Source organism: Xyrauchen texanus, chromosome 32 (assembly GCF_025860055.1).
Source record: "Xyrauchen texanus isolate HMW12.3.18 chromosome 32, RBS_HiC_50CHRs, whole genome shotgun sequence".
In the NCBI taxonomy this organism is placed as follows: domain Eukaryota; kingdom Metazoa; phylum Chordata; class Actinopteri; order Cypriniformes; family Catostomidae; genus Xyrauchen; species Xyrauchen texanus.
The window spans coordinates 32914347-32934879 of NC_068307.1; the positions used below are offsets into that span (position 1 = coordinate 32914347).

The 20533-nt window shown below is 36.6% G+C and overlaps 1 protein-coding gene and 1 long non-coding RNA gene across 2 annotated transcripts in view; both read right to left on the reverse strand.

Annotated features, from left to right (window-relative positions):
- Positions 1–8831, reverse strand: part of mmel1 (membrane metallo-endopeptidase-like 1) — a 41253-nt gene extending 32422 nt beyond the window's left edge. The window contains exons 1-6 of the mRNA XM_052101948.1: positions 8701–8831; positions 4232–4396; positions 3399–3428; positions 1688–1750; positions 1255–1416; positions 1079–1159 (exon numbers count right to left, since the gene is read on the reverse strand). Of these exons, the coding sequence (XP_051957908.1) occupies positions 1079–1159; positions 1255–1416; positions 1688–1750; positions 3399–3428; positions 4232–4388 (493 nt within the window). The 5' untranslated portion in view covers positions 4389–4396; positions 8701–8831. The remainder of the gene's footprint in view (positions 1–1078; positions 1160–1254; positions 1417–1687; positions 1751–3398; positions 3429–4231; positions 4397–8700) is intronic.
- A 4338-nt stretch (positions 8832–13169) lies between these two features.
- On the reverse strand, positions 13170–19895 carry LOC127626245 (uncharacterized). The gene is made up of 3 exons (XR_007968429.1): positions 19772–19895; positions 17851–18016; positions 13170–14392 (listed from the first exon to the last, which is right to left on the reverse strand). It is a non-coding gene; the product is annotated as an uncharacterized LOC127626245 (long non-coding RNA).
- Between the last annotated feature and the right edge of the window lie 638 nt (positions 19896–20533).

The following is a 20533-nucleotide window of genomic DNA, read 5'->3' on the forward strand; positions in this document are numbered from 1 at the left end:
TTATGCTGCTTGAGTATGCGGTAGTACTATGGCACCGGTATAGGCTACTGTGCAACACTAAGTTAACAGAACCATCTATTGAAGCATTTGACTTTTTACTTAAAATCTGAGGATATGAACTGGCTAAATCTTTTGACTTTTTCATTTTATGCACATTTGTTAACAGACAAATATGTTATTTGCAATAAACAACCACTTGTAACATGGTGATGATTGGTTTATATTGATTTGTTGTGACCTCTTTTGGACGTGGTAGACAACGTTTATTAAAAAATCAGATGTCTTGTAGATTATTCCCCCTACCTGAACTAATGTCTTTCAAATTTGAACTTAGGTAATATTTGAGTGAAAAATGTGAATTTAGTTTCTAAGCCTTACTACGTTTTGTACATACCTGTTGACAGCACTATTACATTTTGTATGATGAAAGTAAGTTAGTCTGACAAAACCTTTCTTTGAGGACATATTGGCAATTTTGATGATATAATTTGCTTTATTTTAAGGCTGTCGATTTAAAGCATTAATTTATTGCGATTAATTATATTATAAAATACATAAAAATAACGTGTTAAAAAAATCAATGCAATTAATGTCCCCGACGGTAATAAGGAATATTCCATCAGAGCAATTTAAAATTAAGTACCACCTGTTTTCAGCAGGGGGCAGTAAGCGCAACTCCAATTGTTGAAGCAACAAGCAGCAGTACAGAGAACAAACCTCACTAAGGCTTGCTCGACACTAGGGACAGCACAGGATGAGGACGCGTTCTCACCTTTAAATACACCTGGACAGAATGCAATTCCCAATAAAGGGATCTCGAGACATGTTTTAAACTTTAAAAGTTTCAAACTTTTAACTCGAAACAGCGACCTAAATACGCTGCGTTTATGATGCGACGCAACAAAACTGAGATGCTCCAAAAGCGTGTACATTGACTCATCCATAGACAAGCCCTTATAATAAATCTATCACATCATGAAATTAATTATTAAAAGCCCTACTTTTTTATACAAAGCTAATTATAAGTACAATAGTAGTCTGTGATATGTCCTCATTTATACTGTATGTGTATACTCACTCTCGTTCATGCATGAACTGTAAAGTGTTTTGGCTTTCTTGAAGGCCTCTCTGTCACTCTTACTTTCCATTTCAAGAACTCCTGTGCGATTGTAAAAAAGATAAGATGTGAAATACTGTTTACAACAAATATAAATGGGGAGTCTGTGAAGGTTATTCGAAGTTGTTGTAACCAACCCTTGAGCACAATCTCCAGCTCGTCTCTCAGGATGTTGAATACGCTGTGGAGTGAGCTGGTCTCTGGGATGACATGACGCTCCATCCAGCCTCCACAGGCATATTGATAGAAGTTCTGGCATGGCTCCATGCTGGGATCCATGTTCTGGAGCAATCGTGCTGCTGTATCACAGAATAATACAGGGATATTACTGCTGAAAAGACCAGCTTAGACAAGCATTTATTACTATGTAGGTCCAGGCTAAATAATGATGGTTGGTGCTGGTTTTCCAGTTGATAAAACAGGATGGCTGCACTGTTGGCTGGTTTAAGAGGAGTTTTGGGCTTTTTAGCAGGGATGAACAAAGAGCTAATATCTCTTGAATAAGACAAATTTTAAAGACCACACAAAAAGTTTTTTGAAATGGTAAAATATGACAATAAAAGGTCTTACCAGCAGTCACACACTCTGGGGTTGTACAGACATTGCTGTCAGAGTTTGATCGATATTTCAGCCCTGTGGTGTTTTGATGAGATAAATGACATGAATATGAGGTAAATGTCTCGCTCAAACCTAGCAGAAATACCATGTGACATATTCCACTCAAAACCACTACATGTACAGTTTGACATCCTAAAGCCAGGGCTAACTGCTTCAGATGAACATTGAAGGCTTGTAATTAATTGTAAGAAAAAAATAGACATTTGGTAAAGAAATGATTTTCTTGAACATGAATACCTAACGATGTTAAAGATTTGAAGCTTAAGACTAATATATATATATATATATATATATAAAATGTAGCCTTGTACACTAATGGACCAAAACATTAATGACCACCTTCCTAATATGCTGATGGTGCTAATTGATATGCTGTCCTCCACGTGCTGCCAAAACAGCGCCGACCCGCTGAGGCATGGACTCTACAAGACTCCTTAAGTTGTCCTGTGGTATCTGGCACCAAGATATTAGCAGCAGATCCTTCAACTCTGTAAGTTGCGAGGTGGAGCCACTATGGATCGGACTTGTTGGTCCAACACATATCACAGATGCTCATTTGGATTGAGATCTGGGGAATTTGGAGGCGAAGACAACACATTGAACTCTTCATCATGTTTTTTAAACCTTTCCCGAACAATGTGTGCAGTGTGGCAGCGCACATTATCCTGCTGAAAGAGGCCATCAGGGAATACCATTGCCATGAAGGGGTGTACCTGGTCTGCAACGATGTTTAAGTAAGTGACACGTGTCAAAGTGACATCCACATGAACAGCCGAACTCAGGGTTTCCCAGCAGAATATTGCCCAGAGCATCACACTCCCTATACCGGCTTGGTGCATCACTTCCCCAGATAAACGGCACACGTTCTCGGCCACCCACGTGAAGATAAAGAAAATGGGATGCATCAGACCAGGCAACCTTATTCCACTGCTCCAAGGTCCAGTTCCGATGCTTGCATGCCCATTGTAGGTTCTTTCGACATTGGACGGGGTCATCATTGGCACTCTGACCGGTCTGTGGCTACGCAGCGCCAAACGCAACAGGGTGCGATGCACTGTGTGTTGTGACACATTCCTCCAGTAACCATCAATATAATTTTTCTATGACTTGTGGCACAGTAGACCTTCTATCGGTTCAGACCAGATGGGATAGCCTTCGTTATCCTCACACATCGATGCGCCTTGGGTGCCCAACACCCTGTTGCCGGTTTGTGGTTTGTCCTTCCTTGGACCACTGTCAGTAGGTACTCACCACTGCTGACCGGAAGCACCCCACAAGCCTTGCCGTTTCAGAGACGCTCTGACCCAGTCATCTGGCCATAGAATTTTGGCCCTTGTCAAAGTCGCTCAGGTCTTTTACTCCTGTCCATTTCTCCTGCATTCAACACGTTGACGATGAGAACTGATTTTTCACTTGCCATCTGATCTACCCAGACCTTAGCATGTGACCTTGTTAGATGATGATCAGTGTTATTTGCTTCATCTGTGAGTGGTCATTATGTTTTAGCTCATTGGTACATGCCAGTTTATATAATGTGGAGAGATTATACAGGGTTTAACTTGAAGGACAAGACTCACAAACAACTCATTAATAAGAATCTTAAGGCTAAAATCTGTCAAAAGTATTCAAACTGCAATATTCATGAATAACTTGAAAACTTCACCTTTTGAAGAATCATTTCTGTTAAAACGCTCTGAAACGAAAAGGAAATGTAAGATTTTAGTGTTAATTTGAAAGAATATATTTAGATATGTTCCAAAAAAGACCATTAGATTATTTAAAATATGCTTTTTGATGTTATATTTGAAATACTTTAAATAAATGTGCTTTCATTAGAGAAGATCATATATTAAATTAAATAATGTTATATTAAATAACATTATTTATACTATATACAATTCTAAATTGCCTACATAAAATAATTAAGTAAATAATATTAAACACAAATGTAATTCATTGTTCTGTTGTTAAAGTTTTTCTAAAATATCTAGTTAAAGAAAAAAGTTGTACAGAGCTGCCACATGGGGATTAAAATTAAATTGCACAACGATAAGCTGATAGCAAAAAATAAAAAAATAAATAAATAAAAATCACGTCATTGTAAAAACTCTACAACGCAAGAAAAACGCGATTTCTTTTTATTTACTTATTTGAAGATTTTAAATGATCGGGATTTCCTCAAAAAACCGGACATGCGCACTACCGAAATCCCCGTCGGTATAGGTGTTTATCGGAGTGTAAATGGCAAACGTTACATGTGTTGATCGGCTTTTGCTTAAACAATTTAAGACATTTCCCCTATAAAAGAAACCCGTTTAAAGCAATTGCATGTTCTTACAAGTTGTCAGATTTTTATTGAGCGTGTAAGATTGTGCTTGTAAACACACACTATTGAAATATTTCTAAAGATCTTGAAGATGCTTGGGTGTTCCTTGAGGGGCGTGAATGCCATTCTAAATCATCCTGATTAATGGAATCAAGAAACGTTTTCTCCACCTTTCACAGCTGAAGTGTACAGCACGATGAGTCCAGCCAGAGCACAGCTCATGAGAAGCACAATAATGGACAATCCGATCTCCACGACGGTCCAGCGATGCTTTCTAGGTTTAGTGGTTTTCTCCATGATATCCATTTGGCTCTCTGATTTTCCCATTCTCGGAGCTATGGAATAAAGCACTGAAGTGTTTAATGAGTGGTGAGTGTGGGGCTTCAATATTCCTTTTTACTTGTTTTTATAATAATTGATGTGTTTTTGTATTTAAGTAACTCATTTGTCTATCACCTTCTGCGCAAGCGCAGTTGCTGTCTTAAAGAATGTACCGGTATCACGATAAATTGAGTCCGCCCGGTAAATCGTTTCTATGGGGGTAACCGTTTGTAATGCCTGAGCTAAACATGTCATGATAGCATGTCACTCCTATATAGGCTACCTGAAAAACACAAACAAGGACACATCTTTAATTTCACAATCTATATCTTCAGTTATATATTATGTGTAGCATATTATTTAAGATGCATTCAATGTTGCATTTACATAGTTAAAACGGCAGATACCATAAAGTGAATTTGTAAGATTTTTAATCAGACACTGATTAGAGTACCCATGACTAGCTCTTTGAGACAATTGAATCGTGATGTCATATGGGGACTCCATTTACAAGGCGGACTCAATTTTTGATGATACTGGCCTGGGTTCAACAAAAGTCAATGGTGCACTCCATATTTAAAAAAAAAAATTATAAAATATATATTTTTCATCTTGGACTTACACTGGCGCCTAGTGGTGTGGATGCTCCATCATTCAAATGCAATAGTTTTCAGTTACCAGCGCTATTATAGAAAATTCACTATTCACAGTCAGCCATGATAAACTTAAAGCTGAAGTATGTAACTTTTTCAGTGTTAAAATATTACCTTCTAATATGCAGAGACAACTATAACTAAGACATTTATAGGTTAATTTATCAAAAACTTTAAGCACTGTGTTTCTGTGGCGCTATGAAAATAGCTTGTTTGTTTTGAGCGAGCCGCTTAGATCTGCCCCAACAACGTTTCTCAACCAATGGCATGAGTTGGGAGTGGGACTATCTCTTTGTTTGACCAGCGGCAGACGGGGGTTGTATTTAGAAATCTGGTTTGAAAACAAATTGTGGAAATTGCATGCTTCAGCTTTAATTCATAAGTGAAAGTGTCCAACAACATGGCAGTTACTGAGATTAAGTGAGTAGAGGAGACCCCTCTCCATGCAGAATAAATAGATTATAGGGTTACAGATATCTCGTCTTATGTGAGTGTTAATACTTTTATACATATGTTTCAAAATTACAAATCCTTTCCTTGGAGTAAAACTTTGTAAATGAGAAAAAAATATTGAGGACACCTTTAAGCTCATTCAACAGCATTTGTGGCATAACTTTGATTACCACAAAACTCATCGTTTATTTAGAAAGAGCAAAAGGGTCTTTGACAAAATAAGGGTGTCCAGGGGTGAAAATTGTCCAGGTGATAAACATTAGAAATCTTTTTTTTTTCTCCGAAATGTTAACTTAGTTCCATGTTGGTTTAATACATTTTTGAAAAATATTTTATGCATTTTCTATATAATTAATAATATTTAATATTTTGTACTTTATTGATTTGATTAAATGTGATGTGGTGTAATCATCAGGATTGGGGAGTAACAGAATACATGTAACAGGATTACGTATTTTAAATACAAAAATTAAGTAACTGTATTCCACTACAGTTACAATTTAAATAATTGGTAATCAGAATGCAGTTACTGAAGAGATTACTTTGCATTTTATTATCTTTTGTTCTATTTAATATTTAATTTATTCAGTAAGAAAACATTTATCCATGTAAATGATGCGATCCAAAGTGCATTTGAACAGCGGTGAAACAATTTATTATGATGTGTTACATTCATACAAGCAGACAGAGAAGTACGTTTGGAGCAGAAGAAATAGAAATAAACCATGTGTAAATTGTCGTGTGAATATTTAGCTTTATGCTAAGCTAAAATGCTATTTTCTTGACATTATTCATACACCTGTTTCGTTTTTGTTTTTTTAATCCACGTTAGGGTGCCTGGGTAGCTCAGCGAGTGTTGACACTGACTACCACCCCTGCAGTAATGAGTTTGAATCCAGGGAGTGACTCCTAAGTAACCAAACTGGCCCGGTTGCTAGGGAGGGTAGAGTCACTTGGGGAAACCTCCTTGTGGTCGCGATTAGTGGATCTCGCTCTCAATGGGGCACGTGGCAAGTTGTGCGTGGATCATGGAGAGTAGCATGAGCCTCCACATGCTGTGAGTCTCCGTGGTGTCATGCACAACGAGCCTCGTGATAAGATTGACTGTCTCAGAAACGGAGGAAACTGAGACTCATCCACTAAGTAGTGGTAATTGGGCATTAAAAATTGGGAGAAAAGGGGATTAAAAAAAAGAAAAAATCCATCTTAGATATTTTTCTCTCTCTTTCTCTCTCTAGCAAGACTAAAAATATATTGATATTAGGGCAAAACTGTAAAACGTATAATGGGCAGATACCTTTAAGTATACGGTTAAAAATTATAATATATTTAAAAGACAATACATGTAATTTTACAGTACAATGTTGTAAAAATAAATATTTTTACATGTAAAAAGTATGATTTTACCATGTAATTAATGGTAAAAATGTATATTATGATATTATGTGTACATGTACTTTTTCTAGTAAATTATTGTTAAAATTATGGTTAAAAATAATCGTGCATTCACAGAATTAACCATCACATTTCATAATTCTTTATGGGAATAGTTATGTTTCTTCTTATTTTTAATATCAGTTATGTACTTTGGGGTGTTCTGTGTTATAATTAATGTAGTTCGGTTAATGTTTATTGCATTATTTTAATGTGGTTACCGTATTTTATTTTTTACAGTGAATTTCTGGCAACCACAGCTGCCCATTTTTTACCGTTAATGTACATGTAAAAATATGTTTTTTTTTTTTTTTATAATGTAGTTTAGACACATCTAAATGCATCTAAACTGTTATTTGGCAGAAGTACATTTAATTATCTGTTTCTAATTGACTTTCATTATGTTAAAAACCAAAATACAATTCATATTTTCAGGACTGTAAGTATTTGATTATTTGAAAAGCTAGTGTAATTGTAAAATTGTTTCCAACTGACATTATTTATTATAATACTATATATATATATATATATATCCCCATTGTACTTGGCCATATCTGTAACAGTTACTCACAACACAAAAATATTCTGATTAGTTAATGAGGCACATATTGATCCATGAAGCAGTTACAAGTAATGTTAATATTTTAATATTAACAATACATATTTTTGATTTGAATAAAACCAGTTATTGACTATTTATTTTAAATGCACTTTTAAATTAAATTAACTGGTTTTATTTAAATCCAAAATATTCTTTAACATCATTAAATCAACCCATGCCATACGGTGACCATGTTTCAGGCTTAAAAGGATGTCATTTTAATGCCTATATATGTTACGGTTCACAACCATTTATATTTTTAAAAGATATAAACATTATATACTATCCTTCTTGAATTGCTTTTAATAATGAAATGTATTAATCTTCACCGTAGTAACTATAAAAGACCACATGATGACAAAGTTTCTCACACAAACACAAAACACCATCAGGGTAACACATGTGACATTTTAAAATAATGCAATAAACATCAACTAAACTACATAAAATATAGCACAGAACAAAAATGGACATAACTGATATTAAAAATAAGAAGAAACATAACTAATCCCATAAAATATAATGAAATGTGATGGGTCACACAGGGACTGCTCTTGCTAAACATATATGTTTACAGTTAATTTTACAGTAAAATCATACATCTAAAAAAAATGTTGTAATATTTTACCGTTAAATTAAATGTATTGTCTTGTTAAATATTGTATTTATTTTTTTTACCATTCTCAGTATGTTCAGGTAACTTCCCCTTAACCAATTGTTTTTACAGTAGTCTTTTACTGTAGACATTTTTTAGTGTCATTTTAAGGTTAGATCAGGTAGAAATACTGTAGCTCCTTAACGAAACACGGACACAAGTGACAGAGTTAAATATACAGTTCATTTGCATCGATTCTTAAGGCAATTGAGCAGTTTCTCAGAGGAAATTATAGATTAAAACTGCAAACTATGCAACATTTCAAGCAATGCTTTGATTTCAGAATTGTCAAGAAAAAGTGACACAAAGCAACATAGAAAAGAAGCTGCCTTACACAAAACAATGACTGAAACCTTTACACCAAGACTAACAAACATTAACACTCCTTTAACAGACCCTTTACTAATGGCTTGTGTCCATTTTAAACAAAATATAGCACATAAACTCTGCAAACTACAGATAAACTATTCCATTGAATTTCAACATGAAACACCTTCATACTCTAGAATTAAGCTTTCGTACCTATCTTATGATGATGGAATCCTTGTGGGCCCTTTTAGGACGCCTTTCAATTTCCCCAACACCCCTTCTGAGTTTGCACCCAGAGCTGGTGTGTGGTGAAATGAATCAGCGACCGGACAGCTGGATGTCGAAGGGACTGTCTGTTCTGATAATCCTCTGACTGTTCAGAAAAGAGAGAGAAAGAGAGGGTGGGATGTAAAGGAGGAGGGGCGATCGAGAGACACTATCTGTGCCTAATGATGATTATTATCTGGAGAAATCAAGAGGGGCGTTTAGACAAGGGTCAAGCAGAAAGTATCCGAGAGATCAAATGTAAATACATATATTTCTTTTTTTTTTAAATATTTCTTCATATTTGTTCTGTGCCTCTCTCTCTGGAAAAGGTTAGAAGCAGATTTAATTACTGAATGAATGAAATAAAACCAAATGGATTGAAAGATAAACTACCTTAAATCACAGCAAAACAGAAATAAACCTGCTTGAACTAAATTAGAGTTGTGCTTGCATAGGGATCACACTGGGAATTCAGCTAAAGTAGGTTTGAAATTGTTGCTGTTTTGTTGAACGTATGGGCATGTCTTAGCTCCAGTTTCCAGGTGAAATGTCCACAGGGTGGCGCCAAAAGTGAGTTAGTTATAAATTATGTTATACAATCAACAGAAATGCATTTTTTATTAACTCTACACACTTATCCAAACCCTAAACCTAACCATCATTGGAGTAAACATTTCCTTTAGAAAATGTAACCTCAGAATCACACTCGTTTATGTAACACAGTTACTTCTATTACTTCACTAGCGGGAAATGTGTTCACGCTTGATTTGATGCAAAAATGTCTGGTGGGGGATAGCGACTGTCATTTATTCAGTGGAATTGGGTTGATTTAGGGTGCATAAAGTTTCTGAAGCAACATGTCGATTACCCGTGTGATCATGTTGGTACTTCTTGTTGTGTTATGTAACCTAACACGATGCCTAGAATAAATTTGAAAGGAACTTGAAAACTCTTTTCATATCTTTTTTGCACAACAGAGCTCACAGAATTCTCAGCCTGCAGGATTTCAGCTTTAATAAACACCTGTAATTAGTGGTCATTCACCCGTGTTCCCTATTATGAACTAAAGGTTGTTCTCGTTCTATTCTGGTCTTTAGCATTTATCCCTTGACTTGTGTTATGATGGGCTAACTGATATGGACAGCTGGGCAGCTCTGCACCAGTGCCGATTGCCGCCACCGGTAGCTCACACTCTCTCTAATATCAGTTAATTACAGTGGTTAATCAGGATGGTAATGAGTATGGGCACCATGCCATTTCAATCTGACACCAGTGGGAGTGAGGTTCACTTCCCCGCCAAGTTGATGTCAGTTCCTGCCAGCTTGCCGACTGTGGTGCGAACTTCAGTCCACCTGGCCAGTGAATAATGAGAGGCCAACGGACATTAACCTGTGTCCTTTGCCGGATTTGAACTGCCTCAGTTTAACAGTTGCTGGGAGGTGAAATAAAGCCGTCTAATAAATAAGAGTGTTGGGGATTGTTTTTCTTGCTTTAGCTGTAATGATATTCCTCCGGGTTAGGTATTTGAACAAAACCCTAACTTGTTCTGCGCCATCAGTGCTACGGACATCAATTATAACTCATAATGGGTGGCTTGTTGTTTAGAGGTATGTTATTATTTTCTAAAAGCTGAAGTGTGTAATTTTTGTGCCACTGCGCTCTCAAAAAGAATGACAAAATTAACCCCCCCAAAAAACTTGCCCTGTCTTCCATTGGTTGTATAAACAAATAGTCCCACCTCAAACTCATAGAACCTTTATGGACCCTTTTCACATTTCCAGGTTTGAAACGTAGATGTAAACTACAGTGAATTAAACTTCTATAGCAATGATTGGGTCAACATGAATACACATCGACATGGAAATTGTGTAAGTCTGATGTTTATTGTAAATTGGTACATGTCTCATCACTGTCATGACTGTCATGTTGCACCCACTGTTGCACTTGCGTACTGTATATGGCTGAGTGACATTAAAGTGATTTGATTGAGTTTGATTTGATTGTTGCTACCAAATGTTCCGGTACCTGACATTGACACCAGTTACTGACAAGTGCCCACCAGATATATCTGCATAAATTCTAATGTGTTTACCTTTTCCAGTAGTGCTATTGATAGCATGTTCCGCAAGCAGCCGTAGAGACAAGGGTCCCATGGGAACCAGTAAGTAATCACATTCACAAAAGCAATGGTAAAAGCAATTCGGAGGTTGCATTTTTGTGCTAAAATTGTTTGGGTTTGAGTTAGGGCTTACAGTTAGTAAAATATGCATTTCTGTTAACTGTATACTAATATTTACAACTAAAACTGGACTTTTGGTGCCACCCTGTAGTCATTTTAACCAGAAACTGGAGCTCACACTTGCCATACAGTTATTAATACTTCCAGTTTCAACCACTGGGGGCAGTGGTTTCAATTTCAGTAAGTTCAGACCAATTTCAGCTGAAGAACTTTCAACCTACTGTTGCTGAATTCACATTTAGATCTGTCTGGAATGGGAGACCACTGCCAATATTATTTTGAGTTTTTCATTTACTCCAACAACATACAATAATTCAAAAGAATCCACTATTTGATTTCCGCAATGTTCCAAAAGAGGAAAAAATAAAGAGAGATGGATTACGACAATCAATAGAGAGAAAGATGCCAAATTTACTGTCATTCCCTCAGCAACTGTAATTGTATTTACAAACCCCTCTCTGCAGTGGCGACTAGTTTTTTTTTTTTAAATCAAATTCCAGGGTAATATTACGCAAAGACATTTGAATGTAAGTTTCAGGCTGTTTGTCTCAAATGTCTGCTTGTGCTTATTACAGACTTTATTGCTTGGCATTTGAATGCTCAGGCACCTGGGAACAGAATGAGGCTCTTCTTGACAAAACGTGTTTAATTGTGTACCAGTGCAGAGAAAACAAATTCAGTCATTATGAGAGTTATTTGCAATGCGGTATAAGAGCATGGATTGGGTGCGCTCACTCGGTCCACAGGTAAATACTTCAATGTCTGAGCAAGTGTTTACTTGCAAGCTTTAAAAGCTTTTTAATTAAGCTGTTAAGGTGGAACTCAAATCTTTAAAGAGCAGCTTAACAGATATTTGCTAAAAGGCCGTTCTGTTCTAATAATTATTTAAATTAGGTTTCTGATTAACTCATTAACAAACAAATATATTTTGTTCCATTAGTAGCCTACTTGTTCTGTGAGGCCTGTTGATTTAAATGAAATATTAACAAAGATATTTTGATGTTACCTACAGTTTTCAAATTAATATCTCACTTTTGTGAATGATTTTTATTGCAAATAATGCAATGTCGTTAAATGCAGTTCAGTGTTCAGTACCGGATTAGAAATCCTACAAAAAATGTATGATGTATGTCGATATAACTTATAAATACGACATTTAATGATGTATAAATCATATGTTACACACAATAGTAAACAACTTAAGCTACAAGGTGTGAAATTAAAAATTTGTAATTCTTTGTGTTTTACAGAAGTCAGTTTGCAAGCTAACCGCTAACTGATTAGCCTGCTAGTTTAGCATCATATGCAAGTCACTTACCATACATGTAATTACAGTTAATACTTTTTATATACTTCTATTTATGAACCTTTTAAGTCTTATTATTATTAATTGTTATTTACTTATTTAGAACAACAAGATTTATATAAAGTGAAATGTTACAGAAATTACATTATGTAAATAAAGTTTTTGCTATCAATTTAGGTTTAATTTAGCAATTTATGGTAAGGCATTAAAAACACACCAGGGGCCCTATTTTAAGAGCACTAGTGCTAAGCGCAATGGGCATGATCATGAAGTTTTGGAATTTTTTGCAAGCATGCGCTAAGTCTAGGCGCAAGTGGGTGTGGTGAAATTGCACACGCAAACCGCTAATTGGCTGGGTCAAGAGCAATTTAATTCAGAGGTTCCTCTCCGGCACCGTCTGCGTCCTATTATATAGTCCATTCTCCCAAGCACTAGCAATATCAACAAAGACACCACATTGATAAGAGGTTGGTAGTGTAAATATACTGCATGCAATGAATTACAAGAATAGAAATATGGACTTTTTTTTTTGCATTAACTGCGTCCTTGAATGTCAGGCATATACAGTGACATGCTCCTTTTATACGCATGGAAAATTTTTGTCAGGATTTGAATTTACACTCCATTAAATTATAGAGAAGTATTATTCATTTTCTGACACACAAATCATGGCTAGTATTAACAGTGATTGAATCAGCACACACTTTACTTCTACTGGTCGAATCTGATTTAAAGAAATGTAAATTCATTTATTGAAAAAATGAAAAACATGAAACCAAAATATTTCTAAATTCAAATTACAATCAAATAATCAAAATAACAAAGTGGTAAAAAAAAAATCAAACCAAATCCAAACATTTTTCCCTCCAAGTTTTTCCATCGGCCCCTTTTTTTAGTGACGACAACAGGTGGAAAAAAAACAATATAAATTATATCATAAATACAACTGTAAATATAATAATAATTGAAAAATAAATCATGACTTATAGATAGTTTAACACAATTCTCATAAATATGGCTACAACATGTACATAATTTGATGTTCCACTATATTTTTAGAGTTTGGAGATTTGGACTTTATTATCACCTGCTGGTGGAATCACCAAACTGCAAATGCAGGAACTGAATTTAGACATTGTAATGAAAACAGACTTGATTTTGAAACATCTTAGCCCAATGACCTGTTTCTCAGAAAAAAATAAAATTGTGCTTTCCGCTACTTCATTAACATACAATACACCCCCAGTTTGCGCGCATACACCCACAGACAGTGCAAACACTCCCATCCATGCCCACTTGCAAGAAAATTACACTTAGAATTAGCGTTCTCATGAAAATTAGATAAACTGTTGTGCACTGTCATATCACAAAACATAATACAATGTAACATGTATGAATACAGAAATAATTCAACAGACTTACTGAACTACAAGAAATATTACATAATATTTACACACCTTTCAATCAATATGCACATCAGCAATTATAAGGGAACAGCAGTGTGGATGTCATTTCTGTGCAGTCTAAGTATATACAGTATATTTTAGTTATCGTGATAACACAATTTTTAAATCAGGCATTAAAAATGATTACCCCCTGGGGACTTTATTATTCAGGTAGACTCAATTGTAAGCAACCACCCAAAGTACTTATACAACACTCTAGCAACCGCATGGCAACACACTAAAAACCACCCACAATACCCTTGCATGGGCAAGCAATAACATTTTCTCTATCAACTAATATTTCATATTATGCCATTTTAACCAAATGTACCTTGTATTTGTACTGAAAAGATCCATTGTAATATTTATGTAGTTATACTACAATAAATGAATTTCTCCTAGTTTCTTGAAACATTAAACATGGATGTGTAGGTGAATATTTGCACAAAATTGTCAAACTAATCAATCAATGTTACTTGTTGCACAATGGCTTGGCTAAAGCTAAGGAACTGGTCCCAGGGGCTGAAGTAGATGCATGTTGGAGGTGTCTGTCTTTTGTGCTTCAGCTCTTGGCAGATTTATGGTGATGCTGTGGTGACCTGCCCTCCATCACACACTCATTCCATTCCTGACTGGCTGCTGTGTTCCCTACAGGAGATTTACTGCTGAAATTTAACTTGTTAGACTAGGGACAACATGTACAAAACAAAGAGACCGCAAGAGCCTATTAGTCACCCCACACCCTGCAATTTAAACAAGATTTTATGTTCGCACAATTAGCTCATGAATAATAATTCCTTTTTTGCAATAAATCTCCACTTTCAAACAGCCCTCCTAAGCGCGCTTCTCTCCTAAGAGTTCTTCTTTTGTTTTAGCCATTTACATTCTTCATGCATATCGCCACCTACTGGGCAGGGAGAATTTATAGTAAAAAAGGACTTAAATTTTGATCCGTTTCTTAACCACACCTATCATATCACTTCTGTAGACATGGATTAAACCACTGGAGTCATGTGGATTACTTTTTTTCTGCCTTTATGTGCTTTTTTGAGCTTCAAAGTTTTGGAGCCTGTTGACTTGCAGTGTATGGACCTACAGTGCTGAGATATTCTTCTAAAAATCTTTGTGTTCAGCAGAAGAAAGTAATACACATCTGGGATGGCATGAGGGTGAGTAAATAATGCGAGAATTTTCATTAATGGGTGAACTATTCCTTTAATTTCCATATTTAAATAGACTGAAATATTTATGGTTTTGTTTGATGAGGATTTCTGATATAGCAAACCCTTTCTTGTCCAAAGCAACAGTACACTTACTATTCCCCTGGAACAATATAGTGCCTTGCAGAAGGTTTGATCATGTGAACCTATAACCCTTGGGTTATTAGCCAAGATTTCAACCACTAAGCTACACTTCTCAAAAATGCCTTGTGGTAGCACTTTGAATCACTTGCACATCAAAATAAGTATGCTGTATTTCAAGCTCTTGCTAACCTGTTATTACTCTCTGTGTTACCAAGGCAATGCAGGGAAGTGGATGCATTCCCTTGTTTAGGGGTTGACCTCATGATTTTTTCTTAAGCATTATTGCAACCACTTTACTGTTTTATATAGCTTGAAATGTTTATGATAATACCAGAAGAGCTGTTGAGTGAAACGTTAGACCTTGGTGCCCTGAGCCCTGATCCAGGTTGGTTCTTGCTACATTAAACAGCATTGGCTAGAGACTTGCATGCATCTGGCTAATCCGTCTTATCTTAATAACCCAAAAGTGTTCTTCTGTCAGCCCGTCCACAGCCTGGTCAATATCTGGCTACCTGTTTTAGTGCAGTTAACTCTGGTGATCTTATCAGTTTTAATCAAATGTTTATTGGTTCACTTCACATTGACAACTTAACATAGTATGTGTGAAAAGTCTGTCATCTGAAATATTGAATAATTCAATGGGTTCCAAAAGTCTGAGATCACAAGTGAAAACGCTACTTTTGTGCACTCTACAAAATAAATAAATAAATGATTACATTACATTAATTTAGTTATCAACATATCAAGATGAGTGAAATTTTAAGTAAACAATTATTTGGTATACATTTTGCTTAAATGACAACATGGAAGTTTGTGGAAAAACTTGGTGATCCATGTTAGCATGATTTGAAAATGTTCCAAAGTTACAAAATTTGGGTAATAAAATTACCTTCTTTGCTTTAGACAGTGTTGGGGAAACTACTTTGAAACTGTAGCTTTCCAAACTACAAGCGACTCATAACATAAAGTGGTCATGACATGTTTGTTATTTTACTATGTTCCCTGAGGTTCACTTAAAATACAAGTAAAGTTTTTTTTGCAAAAAAGTAGTCATATATTTGTAAAACATAATCATTTTCCACTCTCATTTTGAGCCTTTGTCAGAAACACTTGGTTTTTGTGCTGCTTCTCCTTTAAGACTTGATGTAAACGCCCACTGTTCTGATTGGCTCTCTGCTCTTGACTGACCTGCTCTCTCTTCTTGCCACCTCACTGCTCCCTGCTACTGGACAGGCTACGGAAGTGATTAAAGGTAAAGTAACGTTGATGTGTTGTTGTAGAGGCAGTCAGATGAAAGATTTCTACCGTAGTGTGACATCACCATGTGAAGGAAGTAAAGAACTAATTGTTTTGGCAGCTTAGTTTGAACAAATGCTCTTTTTGCTGTGAGGAGGATGTTTTGAGTTCTGAAACTTACATTATGTTTTCATAGTACAAAGGCCTCTACCTTAAACTACACTCAAGCTTTCAAAAAAAAAAAGTAGTTAGCTACTCTAAAAGTTACTAACATAAAGTAGCTAACAACATCAAAGGTATTTAAAGAAGAAAATATTTGTATATATATTACAATCAAATTATCAATCAAACTACATTCATGGTTACTACAATATTACTATAGTAAAACCATGTTTAAGATTTGTGAGGGTGAAACAAATATGATGATAACATTAACTCTTTCCCCGCCAAACACTGAATTTTCCGGGTTTTATGAAAAAACGCTTCCCCGCCAAACACGGAATTTTCCGGGTATCCGTGTTTTAGGTGGTATACGGTAAGGAAGACCCGCACGCATGTTTTGAAAGAGTACGCAACTCTTTGATCAAAGAAACAGACTGCGATCGTCTCAAACGTGAAGTGGAACACCATACGAATACTAAAGCACTTGTTTGATAAAAATGCCTTTTTCTCAGCTTTTTGTCTGAAATGTTGTTTTTGACAAAACCTACCTCTGTTAAAAAACCTCTGTTAAAGCTATTCAAGTGGCAATAAAAAAAGAACAAATGAAGATAAAATAAAATCGTTTTTTTTTTTTGCCTAAAAGCAGAGGCTCAGATCTTTATTTTGATATATAGCATCTTCATATATTCATGGAAGAAAATATTCTGCGGGCCATTAAAGTTTAGCGAAAATCGTCAAAAACCCTGGCGGTGGCTGGCAACTTTTTTTAAAAACGCTGGCGGGGAAAGAGTTAAAGGTGCACTCGGAAATTTTTCTTAATTAAAAAAGTTTAACTGAAGTTTTACATGAATTGTAATTTTGCTATTAATGTCAGAAATCATGAGCACTCACATTAAAATGAAGCATCCAATCATATCAGTAACCTTGTAAAAGCAGTTTTATTCTACATGGAGACGGTCCACACATGGGGGCTGCCGTGTTACAATCACATGACTAGCCGAATACTACTAACTTAATCTCCACTCTGTTAATTGGCACATTCACTCATTGATTAAAGTAAGCATGGCTGACTGTGAAAAGTGAATTTCTACAATGGCATCTAAAAACTATTGATTTTAAATGATGCTGCATCCAATCCACTAGGTGTCAGTGTATGTCCAGAATGACACAAAGACAAACGAGGAGTAGACAAACTATATAATAATAATATAAAATATAGTTATAAATTATATAATAATAAATATACACTAATAAAACTAGAAAACACATAATTGTTTATATCTGAATTGAAATATAGTTATAAACAGCAGCAATTAGCAAAACATTTCACTTCGAAAAAGTCCCAGGCTGCATGGAGCTCAAGTAAACCACTTATGTGAACTAGTTAATTTACATGAATCTTACCAAAGAATCGACTCGCTACAATTAACCAGCGTTCCCAATGCTGATGTCTACACCAGACGCAAGAGATGCAGTGCGATGCGACAAAAGCAAATCGTTCCCATTATATTCAATGACGCTGTCTACACTGGATCCGTCCGTTGCGTCGCACCTTGTTGCGAGGACAGTACTATATAGAGAGAGAGAGAGAGAGAGAGAGAGAGAGAGGACAGTTTGATTACTCCCTCGCTGCTTGCGCTATAATGTGAGAAATGTATCTGCTGTCACACTAATGATAAATGTAGTTTAGTAGTGTCACTATTTTTAGTTATTGAGGGCCTACAACCAGACACTGGTTTTAGCATCCGTCAAAATTCAAAATTTTGTTTATTTCCAGCATTAACTCTAAGTCTGTCTTGGGGGCTGGGTAAAGACACTGACTACCACCCATGGAGTCACAAGTTCGAATCCAGGGTGTGCTGAGTGACTCCAGCCAGGTCTCCTACGCAACCAAATTGGCCCGGTTGCTAGGGAGGGTAGGGTCACATGGGGTAACCTCCTCATGGTCACTATAATGTGGTTGTCGCTCTCGGTGGTGAGTTGTGCGAGGATGCCGTGGAGAATAGCGTGAGCCTCCACATGCGCTATGTCTGCACGGTAATACGCTCAAAAAGCCACGTGATGAGATGTGCGGATTGACGGTCTCAGACACGGGAGGCAACTGAGATTCGTCCTCTGGCACCCAGATTGAGGCAAGTCACTACACCACCAAGAGGACTTGGAGCGCATTCGGAATTGGGCATTCCAAAATGGGGAGAAAAAGATTTCAGTCTGTCTTATATATATATATATATGTATTTATTTTTTGCTAATGGAAGGGCCGTCGCTAGGGCACAAATTGATTTTAGTCTAGCCACTAATGTTTTTTTTGTTGTTCAGAACAGTCCAGGTGACGAGTGGAACTGAAGCGGGAGTTATCAATTAAATGTTGTTTGTTTTTTTATTTCATCGCCAGTCACCTGCTTAAAATCAGAACTATGATGCCCGATTTGTAAATGAATCACTATTTTGGGTCAGTACACTTTAAATAGAGAAGTTCTTCAGTAAGTCCAACACCGGCATGTGCAGCATTTAAACAGCAATGTACTGCAGGTAAAGACATTCTCCAATCAAAGAGTATCAAAACAAGTGCATGGATGCATAAAGTACCAAAAAGTACAATCATTAACATGGTTTTTGTACATGTGCCTTAGAGTATCATTTAAGTACTATGGTATTCATCAAAATACCATAGTATTACCTTCACTGCATCATAGTACTGTGACTAGTTCATGATGTTTTAAAATCCTGCAGACGCCCCTGGTATTGGGATATATCTTGTATTTTGTAATATTGCTTAATGTTTCTTAGAATTGTTCTCTCAACAGTAAACAGCAACAGACTTGACAGTCTTCATTAAATTGGCCAAGTACTGCCCTCTGTTGGACTGGATATCTAGTGCGCAGAGTAACATTCAAGTTACAGATATAGTTCACATTATGATGTGCATTTAATCACTTATATTGCAGGTTTAACTGGAACCTCTTCAAAATATGCTGACAGATAAAAGAAACCTAGTTCTTGGGAAATAAAATGGTAATGCAATTTTACACTCCCTCTCCATGCGTTTCTAATACAACCCATTTAGGTCTATCCCAGTGTTTACACTTTGTCAATGTTTTTCTTTTTCTTCCTGTAGGCATGATGAGTGATCCCTCGTTAATGAGCTATAAAGTATTCAAGCAGCACTCTTTAATGGTTCACAGCACAACTGTGTGTTACACAACTTAATGTTAATGGGATGCAGCAAAACAGTGCAGTGGTCAGTCTAATGACATTGCACTTGCTTGGACACCTCCGAACACATTAGATACGTGCTCTGAATACGCAGAGTTATTGCGCCTACCCGGATCTGCAGTGAGCTGCAGGAGAGCGTCCACATCAGTACTGTCCTCGCTGTCACATGCTGTCCTTTGATTACTGCCATTATGTCTGGGAATAAAGCTGAACACTTAAGAGACGAATCAGAGGATAAATGGATCCACATACAAATAAATATTAGTATAACGATTTTCACAGCATGGGCAAGGAGGAGGCGGGAACCAGCCGAACAGCAACGTAAACTTTAATGACAGAACATAACTCAAACATAACATAAAAGTGATTTGCAGCAAACAAAAAAGACACGCACACACCACTCTTCCGAACTGGCGTCCCGGTCCCTCCTTAAGGTACGTACAAGGTACGTAACGTACACACTGCCAGCGACATCGCGCGCGACAGCGACTCAATACCATTCATTTTCAATGCGAGCACAGCGACTTCCGGCGATACGAGCTGTCGCGACCGTTGGCGCTAGATGTGGGCGTGTCCAGCGACGCGACAAAGTTGAGAAAAGTTCAACTTTGGAGCGACTAACGGAAGCGACAGCCAATAGGAGAGACGACGGGAGAGCTCACGTGATCCTTCTCTCTTTCTCTCAGCTCCTGCAGTAACGGAAAGATGGATGAGGCTAATTCTTGCTGTTAGAAATGTTCCAGTGCTCTATGATATGTCTCTTCCCACGTACAAGGACATTTTAAAGAAAAATACTGCGTGGAAAGGTGTATCTGAGATCGCGGGGATTTTATGGACCCAGACAGACCGACATTTGCATTTTCGCCGCAGA